The 14,461-nt window shown below is 39.8% G+C and overlaps 1 protein-coding gene across 1 annotated transcript; it reads right to left on the bottom strand.

Moving 5' to 3' along the window:
• Positions 1–4,412: 4,412 nt before the first annotated feature.
• On the bottom strand, positions 4,413–10,192 carry cnot9 (CCR4-NOT transcription complex subunit 9). Its single transcript, XM_071464851.1, has 8 exons — positions 10,023–10,192; positions 9,394–9,573; positions 9,116–9,231; positions 8,636–8,745; positions 8,330–8,439; positions 8,015–8,113; positions 7,835–7,926; positions 4,413–4,842 (listed from the first exon to the last, which is right to left on the bottom strand). The coding sequence occupies exons 1-8, from the start codon at positions 10,038–10,040 to the stop codon at positions 4,674–4,676; spliced, it is 894 nt and encodes a 297-aa protein (XP_071320952.1). The 5' UTR covers positions 10,041–10,192; the 3' UTR covers positions 4,413–4,673.
• Between the last annotated feature and the right edge of the window lie 4,269 nt (positions 10,193–14,461).

Here is a 14,461-nt window from a genome sequence, read left to right as displayed (position 1 = left end):
GCTCACCTGCCCCTCCTCCCCAGCTCTCTCTCTCCGGATCCTTTTTTGTCCTGTCACTTGATCAACTGTTTGGCCCTGTTTAGCATTTCTTAAACAGTTTTACCTTCATCACGTGTCTCAGATAAGGAGAAATGTTTGAAGCTGAAGAACGTGTTTGAAGTTGCCTCCTTATCTATTTTGCGTGAATGTGAGACGTAAAGTACCTCTGAACTCTACAGTGTATGGTTGAAATGACATCTTTGCTTGAAATGAGCATCCATCAGTACAGGCTTACCCAAAGAAATTAAAAAAAAATAAAAAAAGTCCTGCACAAGCACCTACAAGGGAAATTAAAACGAGTATTAGTATTGATAATATTGAAAGACTTGAAGTTGAAGACAAAACAGTTCATAGTTCATCCATAGTTATTTAGTCATCCACTACTGCTGTACCATTCCACTAACTCTCCTGTCATTACAGATCCTGCCACTCCCACTGCCCTGCAGTAACTCCAGCCCTTCCTGCCTTTCCTTGTCACCTGATTCCTCACACACCTGCTCACCACCTTTGAGTATACTGTATATAGCAGCCCATTGCCACTTATGTTCTGCCAGATTGTCTTTGTGCCCTCCCAGCTGGTGCTTTCTTACCCCATCTCTGCTTTTTCAATCTGCCAGTTTTTTAACCTACTGCCTGGTTTTGCACTTTGACCTTTTGCCTTGTTTGTTTGGTGTCATGCCTACTTGTTGCTGAGCTCTGCCTGCTTACTGACTTTGCACCACGCCATACCCATCTCACCTGCCTTCATTTGCATTTCTGTGAATAAAGGTGAACTGTTAATTTTAACACTGTCTCTCTGAGTTGAGCACTTGAATCCAGTGTGATTCTGAGGTTATTCATAGTTGATTTTGTGAATAATCATAATATAATAGAAAAATTCATTCTGGGCTTCTATTCACTTCAAAGCGCTGTAACTGCCTTCATTAAAGTAACCAATAATTGCTTGCTGATGCGGGTGATTGTTAATTGCTGCCTATGGTTTAAATCGTAGTTATCAAGCAGAAGGTTTTCAGTAGTTCTTAGTAATGCTTTCCCCTCTTCCTCCAGCCAATCCAAAAAGCACCATTGTCGTTTCCTTTCGTTTGTTGTTGGTGTGTTAGTGTGTGGTGCTGCTCTGTCCCTTTTTCATTGCAGCGTCTAATTACCTGCTGTATATTTACTTCTCTCCCTCTCACTCCTTTTCTCTCTTGCTCAGTGTGCTTCATATTTAGTTACCCCACTGCCTCCTTTAGCAATAACCATAGACTATATATAAAAATGGACGTAGACTCCGGCTCTGAAAAGTGAAGCCGATGCACAAGTGCCTCAAACCTGCCTTCTATCTAATGACCATCAGGAGGCGACTCCTCTGGTTACAAAAAGAAATGTGTTTGTATTGACATCTATGGGAAAATGGCCCTACTTTTCAATTGATTTATTACCTCAGTAAATGTTTTCCTAATGAGTTTATGGTCTCAATCTCTAGTTTCAAGTCTTCTTCAATACAACATGATGTTCATTTTTAAAATTATGGTGCCATTTCGGGGAAAATCGATGAAGCAAGGTATGCATTACGGCTTGGCTACCGTGTGACTGACAGACTGTACCACACATGGGGACCTGCCTGACAATCAGGATAGAGCAAGTGGCAACCCACTGTGACGTGAGCTATTAGTTTGTGAACTGTCAATTTTAAGCTTCGAGTTTGAAATTTGGCTGTCGTCATCTTGGTTTTTTGAAATCAGAAGAAATCATATTTGGATGAGAAGGTGGAGCTGAGGAGGAGCGAGGGGTAGATCTGACCTGCTCTGTACTCTATCTTGATTGTGAGGCAGGTTGCCGTGTGTAGTACAGTCTGTCAATACAGATTGTGTGATCAGGTGCCGTGATCCATTCATTCATGCTGTGTAGACCTATAGGGAGTTGTTGTGCCTTTCTTGATGGCTATTTGTTGTATGCTTACTGACACATTGTGTAAGCTGCCTTTGTGTTGGTTTGTTAGTGCTGGCTGGCTAAAGCCACTGACCCTCAGGGCCATGTAAAACCTATACAGAATTCATCATTCATCATCAATTACGGTGGCTACTGTACTACTGTACCCCGAACCGCACCAGAGAATTCTGCCCATCTGTAATTACACCATTGGTCTTTTATCTGACCATTTTAGAAAAATATTTAAGTTCACCTTGATGGTTTAAGCAGCATTTAGGAAAAGTTTTCATTTCAGATTTCAACAGGCTTGGTTAGATTTAGACTGGTTAGTCTATTAACATTCAACAAAAGCCCTCCATGATACCAGCACCGTGCGTTACATGCTTGTCCAGTGGGAGGGGCAGGGGGAGGAAATAGCTCCAGGAAGAGGGTTGTATCTGCTTCCCTTATATCTTTTAGCATAGGAAACACTAGACCATCCTTTACGAAAGGAAAGGATATAATGCCATCCCGCAATTAATTGTGGCAGCAACATTTACTCACCTGCATCAATAAATCACATAATTACATAGCGTAATGTAAGTGCAGATGGATTCTCTCTGCACCGAGGTTGTCTTTTTCTTCCTGATGAATTCTTCTTCACATTTTTCATGATATTTCCCATTGATGTCAAGTGGTTAGGAAAGAACATAGGATGTAATTTTTTTTGACCATTTGACTGGTGGCCTGTCTGCTCTCATACTAACTGGCATAGGATGACAATCAGCCTGTTCCCCCCTGATTTGACCCAGAACCACCTCTGTCCTGTCATGCCAAGTGGAGGACCAGCAGACCTTCATCAGAGTCAAAATGTTTTCTGTCTCATGTAATGTTACTAAGCCCCATTCATCAAACTTTGATCAGGCCTGTTTAGTTGCACACAGCAAGAAAAGCACATCAGGGAGAAATTCATCATCAAATTAACAAACTGCTCAGAGCTTGCTCTGGACTCATTACGGGCATCACTTACGCACTTGAGAGCTCACACACAGAAATTTGTAAGTTTAGAATAAGAATATTCTCTGTGGTCTTCTGTGTTCCCTGCTCAGGTTCTGAGGCATTAATAATCCACAGCTCCAGCTCAGGTTCCCACCTCAAATTACACAGACTGGGCCAAGACTAAAATGGTAGGGCTCCCTCACAATGACCTCCTCTCAGGAAAAAAAAACTACAGTACCCAGCAGCAACCTCTACAATAGATGGCCTGAGGTCATTTACAGCAGACATCACAGCAGTAGTATGTTGAAGAGCTAAAGTGTGAGGCCAAACCAAAGAAAAGAAAAACTTGAATAAATAAGGATGGATATACGTCAAAGGCTTCGACTTTGCAGCACCGTGAAAAGTGTCAGGATACTCAGTATTCTTGGAAACGTGAACAATTTACCGTCAGATGTTCTTGGTGTTCACGTATCTTGTTTACCACTCTTTATGATGCTGCATGACGATTCTCTCCTCAGTTTGTTAAGATATCAACATATGATCTGCCTTTATTATCTTAAAGCATTTGTTCTCCTCAAATATCCTCCTGTAATGTTTAATATATGCTCCTATATGCTTTAAAATCAATTCATATGGTGGCATAATGCACAACACAATTTAAAGGGGCACGCTGCCAATTTTGCACATCGACTTCCTCAACACTTACTAATTCATATTCATAAACAGTTAAATAAAACTACAATATACAGTGTAACAGTAAGACTACAGGTATAATTTATAATAGAGTATTTACTGGACAAAGCATCATGATCTTTGACACTTATTCAGCTAACAGGGAGAAGGTGGATTAGGACCACAAGAACCACTCCACAGACTGTTTCACTAACTGGTCCAGACCACTGGATTCAGCGCTCCAACTGGTACTAATCAGTGGTCCGTTTTAGCAACCATCAACAGACCACTGCCGATAGAACTCCAGCTCAGTAAACAGTAAGAGGGCCAGCTAGTGGTATAACCGGGTACTACAGCAAATTACACAGCATTTTCTACATTGTCAGTTAATATATTTTCAATTATTAAATTGCCATTAAATGGCCATTAAATGGCAATTAATCTATGCTCAATAATGATGACCAGGGATTACCTGTTGCTTTGAGGGATATGGAGGATTCAATATTTCGAGCTTGACCTGTACAAGAGATTGAAACTCAGGACATCTCAACCTCTGCTGCTTCAGTTTCGACCATTCTTTTTAAAATCTGGCTCCAACTTTATGGAACTTTAAATTCTAATCGATACACCCACTATTGATAAGTGTTCATAATCACCACAATGCTTCTAAAAGTCTGTTAAGAAACATGCCAGCAGCCTAAAAGTGATTAGTGTCAAAGCATAGGTAGACCACAGGGGGAGAATAATCTGGTGGGCTGCAACACCAGCTTATCACCTAATATATCTACAGCAGAATGGATATGTTGAAGCTGTTTGACTGTTATGTGCAACAATTTATTGTACATTTGTACATCAGTTGCAGAACACATGGTGAGACAACAACTGTCTTTGAAGCTGTGGAACCATGGATTAGTTCAAACATTCCTCATCTGAACAGAAAAATAATGAGGCAGGAGGCTTTCCTTTGAAAGTCTTTGATAAAAAAGTGCCATCTATGTCCAGGATTTAAGGCTCGTCATCTGTTTGGCAGTTCCTTGCTGGTGTTCCTTGGGGTCAGTGAAGAACAGAGAGAGTCACTGTGGGGGAAGAGGGATGCCCCGGGGGTCAGTGACCTGACCCTCCTGCAGGTTTTTTACCAGCTGTGCCAGCCAGCGTTTGGTGGTGGTGTCGTCCTTCAGGACCTGGGCGAAGGTGGTGTCTTTGAGCTGGTCAGGGAGGCACTGCCGCAGAGCTTCTCTGGCTCTGCACAGGATAGAAACAAACACAGGTCAGATGTAGGTAAAATGGTGCTGCCATATATATGCATGAATACGTTTTCCATAATCATCAGTGGGGTTGAAATGTACGACAGTGTATACCATGATATGATGTAAATTTGTTTACTGTCAGACTGTAGACAAACTGTCAGAATTTAATACTATCCCATAGATACCTCAGGGGTCAGGGACACAAGTCATAAGGGTTCTTAGAGTGCTTGCAAAATTGACAATTCAAGGAGAGCTGAATTAAAGAAGTCATGATTGAGTTCTGAAAACTCCGGACTATGAACATAAAAAATATTTTTCTGAATTAATGGGAGAAATAACAGCTTTGTTGTATAACCAGACCCCAGACTGAATTTGTTTTAGATCAGACTTCAAATGTTCCTCTTTGATCAATCTTATAGTTTGGGCTGGCTCACATGAGCCCTGAACCATCCCATACTTATGCTGCTATAAGTCTAGCCTGCTCAGGGAACTCCTATGATGCAATGGACACTCATTGCCATTTCACTAGGTGCATTTGAGATTGACTTCGCCACGAACTGCTTCATGTTGACCATGCCGACTTCGGGGCAGAATATAAAACAACTGCAGTAGATAGACACAGTCTACTTCCTGTAGCGCAAGTGAGGTCTGTTCACCTGTGTCACCGCAACTGATTGTGGAAAGACTACAGAGCTACTGTTTGTTTTTGTTTTTTTGTTTTTTTATGAGTCACCCTCAAGATGTGACAACTGTGAAGTAAAACCCACACTGTTCACTCTGTTATTCTAAAGGATGTTGAGGCCAGACACATGTTTACATTAGACTTTTGACACATGAAATTAAATCTCAGTAATGTTTTATAAAAACATGGACGTCGATGGGTTAAGGTGAAGACCTATGGGGGGAAAGATCACACAGTGGATACAGTGGAGCAACACTTTAGAGAAATCACAAGTTTCATTTCTTTCTGTGTCATTGAGAACCATATATTAGTCCATACACAAATTTATTACACATTTTATATATACATACATACATATATATATATATATATATATATATATATATATATACACACACACATACATACAAATATAATAGGACACTTCGCTCTCTAAATGCAGGTCTACTTGTGGTTCCCAGAGTTTGTAAGAGTAGAATGGGGGGCAGAGCCTTCAGCTATCAGGCTCCTTTCCTGTGGAACCAGCTCCCAGTGTGGGTTCGGGGGGCAGACACCCTCTCTACCTTTAAGATCAGGCTTAAAACTGTCCTGTTTAGTAAAGCATATAGTTAGGGCTGGCTCGTGGAATGTCCTGACCCATCCCTTAGTTATGCTGCTATAGAGCTAGCATCCTTGATCTGCGCCTGTGGAACCCAGCAGTGTGCAGCGTCCACTGGACTGTCTGCCTTGGGACGTTGCCACCAGCAGAGCCCAGATTCACCAGGATGGCCTTGGTGGTGATCCTTGGATTCTTTTTTACATCTCTCACTATCCTCCTGGCCAGCACAGGTGTCACTTTTGGCTTCCGACCACGTCCTCTGAGATGTTCTACAGTTCGGAACGTCTTGTATTTTTTAATAATACTTTGCACTGTAGCCACTGGAACTTGAAAACATATAGATATGGCCTTATAGCCCTTTCCTGACTTGTGAGCAGCCACAATGTGCAGCCACAGGTCCTGATTGAGCTCCTTTGTCTTAGCCATGACTGTCCACAAACCAACTGCAGAGAGCTGCTGTTTTTCACCTGTTGAATTGATTAAAACAGCTGTTCCCAATGAATCAGGGTAATTAGGATGCTTTAGAACAGCTTGGACTATTTGGAATGGTATAGAACTTTGGATTTTCCCATGTGCCAGTTTGCAAAGGGTATGAATAATTTTGGATATGCCACTTTTTGTTCAAATGTAAATAAAAGCTGAGAAATTATTTTTCCCACAATGATGCCTCTTGTACATTGTCTTATTATCTTCTGGGAAACACCTGTGTCATTTACAACCAAGAAGAAACTTGCTGGTTGAATATAAGTAACTTTAAGTCAAAATGTGCCAGGGGTATGAATAATTTGGGGCTTATATATATATATATATATATATATATATATATATATATATATATATATGATTTATATGTGCTGTTTGCATAACTGGACAAGCTAAAACAGACTTGCTAACTGTCTGTGAACAGTTTCTTTATTGAACTTCACACATATGTACAAAGTGGACTGAACCATATATATCCACTCTTAATGACCATTATCATGCCTAATGGAGAGAACAGCTTTAGTAATGGTCTAAACACCATTCCAGAGGTTTTCCCTCTGACAGAACAACAGTTCAGGTTCAGGTTTAACACTAAATATGTAGAATTTTGAAAAAGGCTGATGGGGCAGCTCAGCTATTATTGTATGTGTGTTCACAACGGGTTTGTCTGCTGAGTCGCTCCTACTGCCAGCTCTATCTTCCTACATAGTTTGCCTTGGATAATGGCCATCAGCAGGCTACTCAAATGTTGGATTTTTCTTCATTTTGATTAATTGATTTCTGATTTATTTTCATGTCTGTGTTACATTCAGATTCAGCCTAGACATTAAAACTATAGTGAAAGGTGTCAGTTTTGTGTAATGTTGCTGGTATGATGTCAATATGACCACCACACACACCACACAGCCAGTGTTCACACCTAACAAGATATTTATGGCTGACAGACAGTAACCATGATAAACGGCATGACCATGTCGACTGAACTAAAATGAATCATGGTCACAACTCCTAAACTAAGATTTAATAAAGCATAAGAAATAAGAAATCTGTTTCCCTTTCATTTGGCTGTTAGAAAGATGTGTTACAGTATGTTGGATGATGTGACAACAGCTTGTTTCCTTCCCCACCAATTCATTTAGTTTGTGTGCTGCATGTGTGTTGTAATAGCTCCAGAAACAGTAAACATTTTTGGACTTATTCATATACTCATATTGGTCAAAGTACCTCGAGTTGTCAGACAGGCGTAAATAACAGCGAACTACATGCTTGAGAAGGCGGGCTGACGGCTCTTTGGACAGCTGGAGGACCATTTTACCCTGAAACAGAAGAAGATAGTCTAAGGCCAGAGAGAATAACTAGATATAAATATATTACATTATAATAATTAAAATAAAAGCGACTTACAAGAATCATAGCAACATGGGAGAAGCGCTCATATGTTTGACAGATGTAGGCCAACCCTGTATCATCTAGCAGAATCTTCTGTAGTATGAAGGTTGCAACCTAAAAAACAATTATTCCAGATTCTTCACTTAATCCAAAGAAACAGACAAGACATTGAGGCTGAAATTACTGACAAACACTGAACAGAGCAGTCTATGCATTCTTCCACATTGCCTTCTGGTGGAAAGCTAGCCTGAATTTTAGTCCAGTGCAGATCATACCACTGGACATAACATTACTGGATACATTAGTAAGACTTAAGCTAGGCCAGAGTACCGTTTTGGAGAGCTCGCTGCCAGACTCCATGATTCGAAGGCACAAGGGAATAATCTCTGTGGTCAAGAGGAAGTTGATCACTTCCTGCTCATCTGTTTTCACTAAAGCACCTAGACAGTGTGGACACATGGAAGCACTGAGACTGCAACAATTAAAGACATTATGTACGGAAGCATAACATTTTATTTTAACAGAACAGTGAATAAATACATTGGGAATGTTACATTTGTAAATGAGCAATCATAAGACGTTGGGATGAACTTTATCTTTTAATTATAAATCATCAATGGAGAGAAGGTTTCTTACCTATGACTCCTAAGCTGGTGAGGCGGAGGTACTCAAATGGCCTTGTTTTACTCACTGTATGTAAGAATGGGTAGAGGAAGAGTGGGATGTGAGCAGCTAAGAAAGCTGACCTGTGAAGGACCAAACAATTCACAATGTGATCAGTATTTGTTAGTTTCATGGCTTTCTTCTGATTGGTTATGCTGTTTTCTGATCAAATCAAACTTATTAAATGTCTTACTAGTTGCTAATCATTGTGGACACAATGTCAACCTTTTTACTTCTAACTGGACATATATAATAGTCCTATATTAGTCACAACCACAACAATCCTTGATAAAAATGTCAACCATATGCAGGAGCACTATTGAAGTAATCCACATGTCCACAAAGACCCACTCATGATTAAACATACATTCATTACTGAAAGGTAACATTTGTTCATGAATGACAGACAGAGAGAACACCTGTCAGGGTGCTCTGGACATGAAATTAATTTACCTTGTCTCTGGATGGGAGGCTACACACTGGAGGAGTGCCAAGGCATTACATACTCTGTTGGACTGGTGTGCTGTTAGGGTGGGGGGGTTGATTGATGGGTAGATGTTGACAATTTCCTGGCAATTACAGAGATGCAAGTATAAATAAAGCATCTTTAAGGTGTTAAGACCCCGTTAAAACTCAACAGTAAAAGTTTTCAAAGCACTTCACTTTCATTCTCATCCTTTGTCCACCCTGATGTCGCTCCACCACATGTGGAAATTACTGCTCTGGCTTACCTGCAGCAGGGCTGCTATGGTGCCACAGGAGTGCCACAACATAGGAGCCAAGTCTGGTACTGACTCCCTCTTCTTACTGAGCTCCAGGAGGGCGTTCTCCCTGGTCTCCGGACTGGACAGCTCGTTGATCCATTGATAGATTTTTTCTCTATCCACCTGTGCCAGTGCTGTGGTTACAGCCTGCATACAATCCAGAAAATGTAGCAACTGAACAACCTGCTCTCTCTTGTTCAGAGACAATGTCCAGCTCATATGAGCTGCTGCTGCTGCAGTTTGCATCTAGTCAGCGTTAACATGAAATGTACTTTCTTAGTTAATTTAGTTTGGTACAGATGACATTACACTGAGGGTGTAAACCCTACAGCAAAGGTGATCGTTGCACATGAATAGGTGTAATGTGTACCACATAAACGGCGAATTAAAAAGTGGCCTTAAAGGTATTTCTGTTTTAAATACTAATATTGCATTGGAACATAAGCCTTGAATTGGAGAAATACTGAGTCCGGGGAGAATTAATTTCTATCCTAGCAACTTCAGTATAACTAGAATTAGACAGCCAGAATAACTTGTAGGTTAGATCATGCTAGCTAACTAGCTAATATTTATAGTTAATAGTCGTGTGTACTTACTGCTCCTGTTGCCAACATTTCGTGTAGCGCTTGGATTTAATCCCGTAAGACCCTTTAAAAAGCTGTGTTAAAACAATTAAAGTCTTTAGAGAACAGAAACAGAAATACTCTTCTGAAACAGTGATGGTTTTTAGTTGCATTGGCGTCTAGCTTCTGATTCTTATTCTTTTTGTTTTTTGACAGGTTGCATACAGTGCATACCGCCACCTACTGTACTGGAGTATGTAGTATGAGATCATGGCTGCGGTCGAAAAGTCAAAATAATCTCCTCTCCTAACCACTTCTCTTTGACCCCGGTGGAAAACGTTATGAGGTCAAGGAAAGACGGACAACTCATAAGGACTTAGGAAAAGTCAGCTGCATAGAGCGCTTGCACTTGACATCAGAGACTGAAATAAAGCAAAATGTATTGAGATATTGGAATAAATTCATATGAAAGAAATACACAAGTAGAAAAAGTTGAGCGATTAAAATAATAATTAAAACAGAAAAAGGAACCAATTATAGTTTCCTGACATGGGCGCATTTACATTTTTATACATTTGTTAAAAAGAAAGTCAATTTCAGTACTTTATACAATGGGAAGGGATTTAGTGAACATTTATCAATATTTATTGATCTGGGGCTAAGCCAGTCATGCAAAGGTTTCCATAACCTAGGTGTTGGATCTTGTCAAAAACATATATAGGCAGTGTCATACATATATGTTTTAAGTTGGCTGTGCTGTAGCAGGAGGAGCGTTTTTGCGTAAAGGCCTACATTTTGTAAAAAATCATATTGGCTGCCTCCTCATACAAATACAACATAGACCTACAACAATACTACTACAACACAGACCAAAAAGCCAGCAGCAGCAACAATAGCAACCAGGTCTAAAAAAACAAAGAAAATCAGTGATACAAATGCTCACATGATGCCATAACATTGCAATACACATGTCAAAACGCCCATTGCGCATGTTCCACAACAACATATCCAATTATGCACTTTTTTTTTTAACAAGGATATATCAGTGTAATGTTAAAAGTAAACAACTGGATATGAATCTGCTCAGCAGCAGGCTTTCTTTCTGGGGCACTCTCTCAATTCAATTTTATTTGTATAGTGCCAAATCATAATATACATTATCTCAAGGCACTTTACAGGGTAAGGTCAAGATCTTACTTTGTTACAGAGAAAAACCCAACAGTTCCCACAAAGAGCAAGCGCTTGGCGACAGGGGGTAGGAAAAACTCCCTTTTAACAGGAAGAAACCTCCAACAGAACTGGGCTCAGGATGGGCGGCCGTCTGCCTCGACCAATTGGGTTTAGGAGGAGAAAAAAAAGGGAGGGTGGGGGAGGAGAGAGGAGAAAAGAGAGAGAGAGAGAGAGAGACCAAGAACAGTTGTATAGGTAATGGTGTTATCAATAACAATAAAAGATACCAGTGGTTAATTGTAGTTATTTCCAACAACTACAACACTTCTCGTTTATTCTTTTCAAATTAAAGGTACTAGCTAGTGCTTCATCAGTAGCTTATAAGCTCAGTCACTGGTTGTCCATTATTTTGAGGTAAGACATAAGAATTCCAGTGTGTTAGATGTTTTGAAATTAATTTATGACATTGTAGTTCAAAGCTAGTCTTATGAGGTGAATTTGTCTAATTCTTAATAATACTGTCTACTCCATGACATGAATAAATAACAGTCACGTAAAGTTATTCTAATAAAATGCAGAGTACAATATGCTTTGTGTGCGGTTATTGCTTTGTTCCAGTGGAGTTTGAAACATTACATTTTATTTTATCAGTTGCAGTACTCAAAGTCAAAGCTTTTCCATTTTAGTCATATCCTGCTGTTCTTGATGATTTACCAGTTGCTAAGAGCATAATAATTTTGAAGTCCAGTTATACCGATATGTCAATTCATGTTTCATTAACAATCATCTGTAGCGTATCAAGGCCATATGATCAGAATTTGAAATGTTTGTTGAATGGGGCACCAGTCTCTGAGGAGACAAAAATTTATGAATCCATAAATTCAATTGATCAGTCTAGGATCAGAAGTTGTAACTTCTCGAGTCAATGGATCCCCTGTCTCTACTTCAAAGTAACACAACAGCACAACGACTGATTTTGAGAGATTTATTACATACTATTTACAGGGTAAATGCAATGATTAGTAGGATGAAGAATAGGGTAGAAGACCAGGTTTAAGCAACAGTGGGAGAGAATGTGTGGTGCCTACAAATATTTACAAATACTTACAAATATGCCATACAACTGAAACGTAACCATCTGTATCTATAAATGGAGTCTGATGATTGAATATTATCTTATCTCAACATCAACCCAGTCATGGGCAGAATGTTAAGATCTTGCCTACTGTGAGCTGCGCTGTAGCTGGAGACTCTGAGTTGGACCCTGAAACAGCTGTACAGTAATTCTGATGGCGGACTCTAGGTGGATCAGAATCAGAATCAGAATCAGAATCAGTTTTATTGCCAAGTATGTTTTCACATACAAGGAATTTTTTCTGGTGATTGGTGCAATTGATCAGCAACAGTGGGGCTCTCTAGCCTTGTTGATAAGGCTAATAGCAGATGGGAAGAAGCTATTTTTGTGGCGAGAGGTTTTGGTCCTGAAGGACCGCAGCCTCCTGCCAGAGGGGAGTGTCACAAAGAGTTTGTGTCCAGGGTGGGAGGAGTCAGATGGGATGTTCGCCAAGGTGACATTTCTGCCAGTGTCTCTCTGTGGTTTCAGCCTCAGGTGACGTCTGCCAGCAGACTTTCTTTCTGGGGCACTGGTGGTTTCTTTGTAGGCTTCTCTGCAGGCAGTTGTGGGCTGTTATCTGCCTGCATTTCTTGCAGGCTGATTGAGATAATGCTGTAATTACTTAATTTTAGGTCTAACTTAAGAAGAGACTGGTGTTGACCAGGCAACCCTAAAACTGTCAACAATCTTCAAAAATCGGGTTTGTGAAAATAATTTAAAAGTAAAAAAAAAAAATCTGAGGCACTTCTGCTGTTTGATTCAGTTGGTTTTGACTTGACTTATAGACTTTTAGACTAAGAAAAGTTACCTGGAGTACGTGGCAGAAGAAAGACAAAGAACACGCGGACAAAACAGTAAAGTACAAAGAGCCAGAAGCAAAGCTTCTGTATGGCTAAAGCATGGCTAAGAGCAGGTGGCAAAAAGCCAGAGGGCTGAAAAGCCTGAAGGCTAAAAGCATCATCTTCAATGGTGACAACAGTTTTATCCCCTGGGGCTTGGCACATGTTTCGGGGGTGTTATCCATTTTCTGCTTTTGTTTCAACTAGAGGAGCGAGAACTTCTGAATTGCTAAATCTGGAGTTTATCTAAAAATGCACATGCATCTTCCACCATGACCATAAAATATTAAAGGACACAACATATAAACCTAATGGCACTAATAATGACAGGAGGAAAACCATACGAACACAGATTACATATTAGGCCTACATCCTTCAGAACCTTAAAGTAAGTGGTTAACTGATCAAACAACACAACCAATGTTTCCTAAATCTAATAGTAAATAAGTTTGGCTTACACAGAATCCTTTGATTATAATAGTAATAATAATTTTGTGGATGTCTGTGGTGTCTGTTGTCTTGTGTGAAGCGTGGTAGTATTGGTCACATGAAAGATATTATCTTCATCTCTATATGTTACATCTCAGCTCTATAGGATATACATTTAGGGATTGACTTACTACCCAAAACATCAGATCGGTTACAGAATATTTAGATAGATGATTTAATAGTTTTACTCAGATCTGTGTCTGTGAAGAGTAAACTGCTGGTTCCTAGTCTGGATAGGCTTGTACCCTAATTTATGGTTCTGTTGTCTAAAGAGGGACAGAGGAAGAGCATGAAACCTTAGTTTGTGTGTGTGTGTGTGTGTGTGTGTGTGTGTCTGCATGTGTGAAACAGAGAGTCCAGGATTCACACCTTAGTATTAATCAGAGTCCTTTTTGATGTTACTTCTCCTATATAAGTAACAATCAAATACCAATTCAATTCAATGGGGAATCTAGTTGTTTACTCCAATCTTGTGTGCATTTATTGAACCTCTGGAGATGACCCTTTGACCCACTGTCAAGATATATATGTCTCTGTGACCTGCTAAAAGCTGGTGTGTTTGTGGAAAAGGGATACTTTGTCTGTTTCCTATCAATTTCATAGTTTGATGGTGGGGAGAGTAAGTAACTCTGCAAGTCCTTCCTATGAACTTGTGGCTTATGGCCACATAAACCAGGCCCAGTATGTCTGCTACACATCATTTGAATATAGTCCACTATAGGCTTCCATAGATCCCAATACAAGTATGGAAAAAATGAAAATGCAAATTCAATTAGTGCATTTTCATTTTTATTTTTACCCTGATAACATTTTGTGATAACAACATATTGTGGAATTACATTTTCTTTTTCAAGTTAAAT

This window comes from Trachinotus anak, unplaced genomic scaffold, assembly GCF_046630095.1.
Source record: "Trachinotus anak isolate AG129_WGS33_773 ecotype Australia unplaced genomic scaffold, CSIRO_AGI_Tana_v1 ptg000026l, whole genome shotgun sequence".
NCBI classification, from domain to species: Eukaryota; Metazoa; Chordata; class Actinopteri; order Carangiformes; family Carangidae; genus Trachinotus; species Trachinotus anak.
The sequence above is the reverse complement of the archived record's forward strand: the minus strand, read 5'-3'. Positions and strand labels throughout refer to the sequence as shown.

Excerpts from the sequence above, each read along its gene's own strand:
- cnot9 (XM_071464851.1), bottom strand. Across the intron at positions 7,927-8,014 it reads CCCATGTTGCTATGATTCTT|GGTAAAATGGTCCTCCAGCT; the intron begins GTAAGTCGCTTT and ends CTTCTGTTTCAG. Across the intron at positions 4,843-7,834 it reads CGCCTGTCTGACAACTCGAG|AGCCAGAGAAGCTCTGCGGC; the intron begins GTACTTTGACCA and ends TATCCTGTGCAG.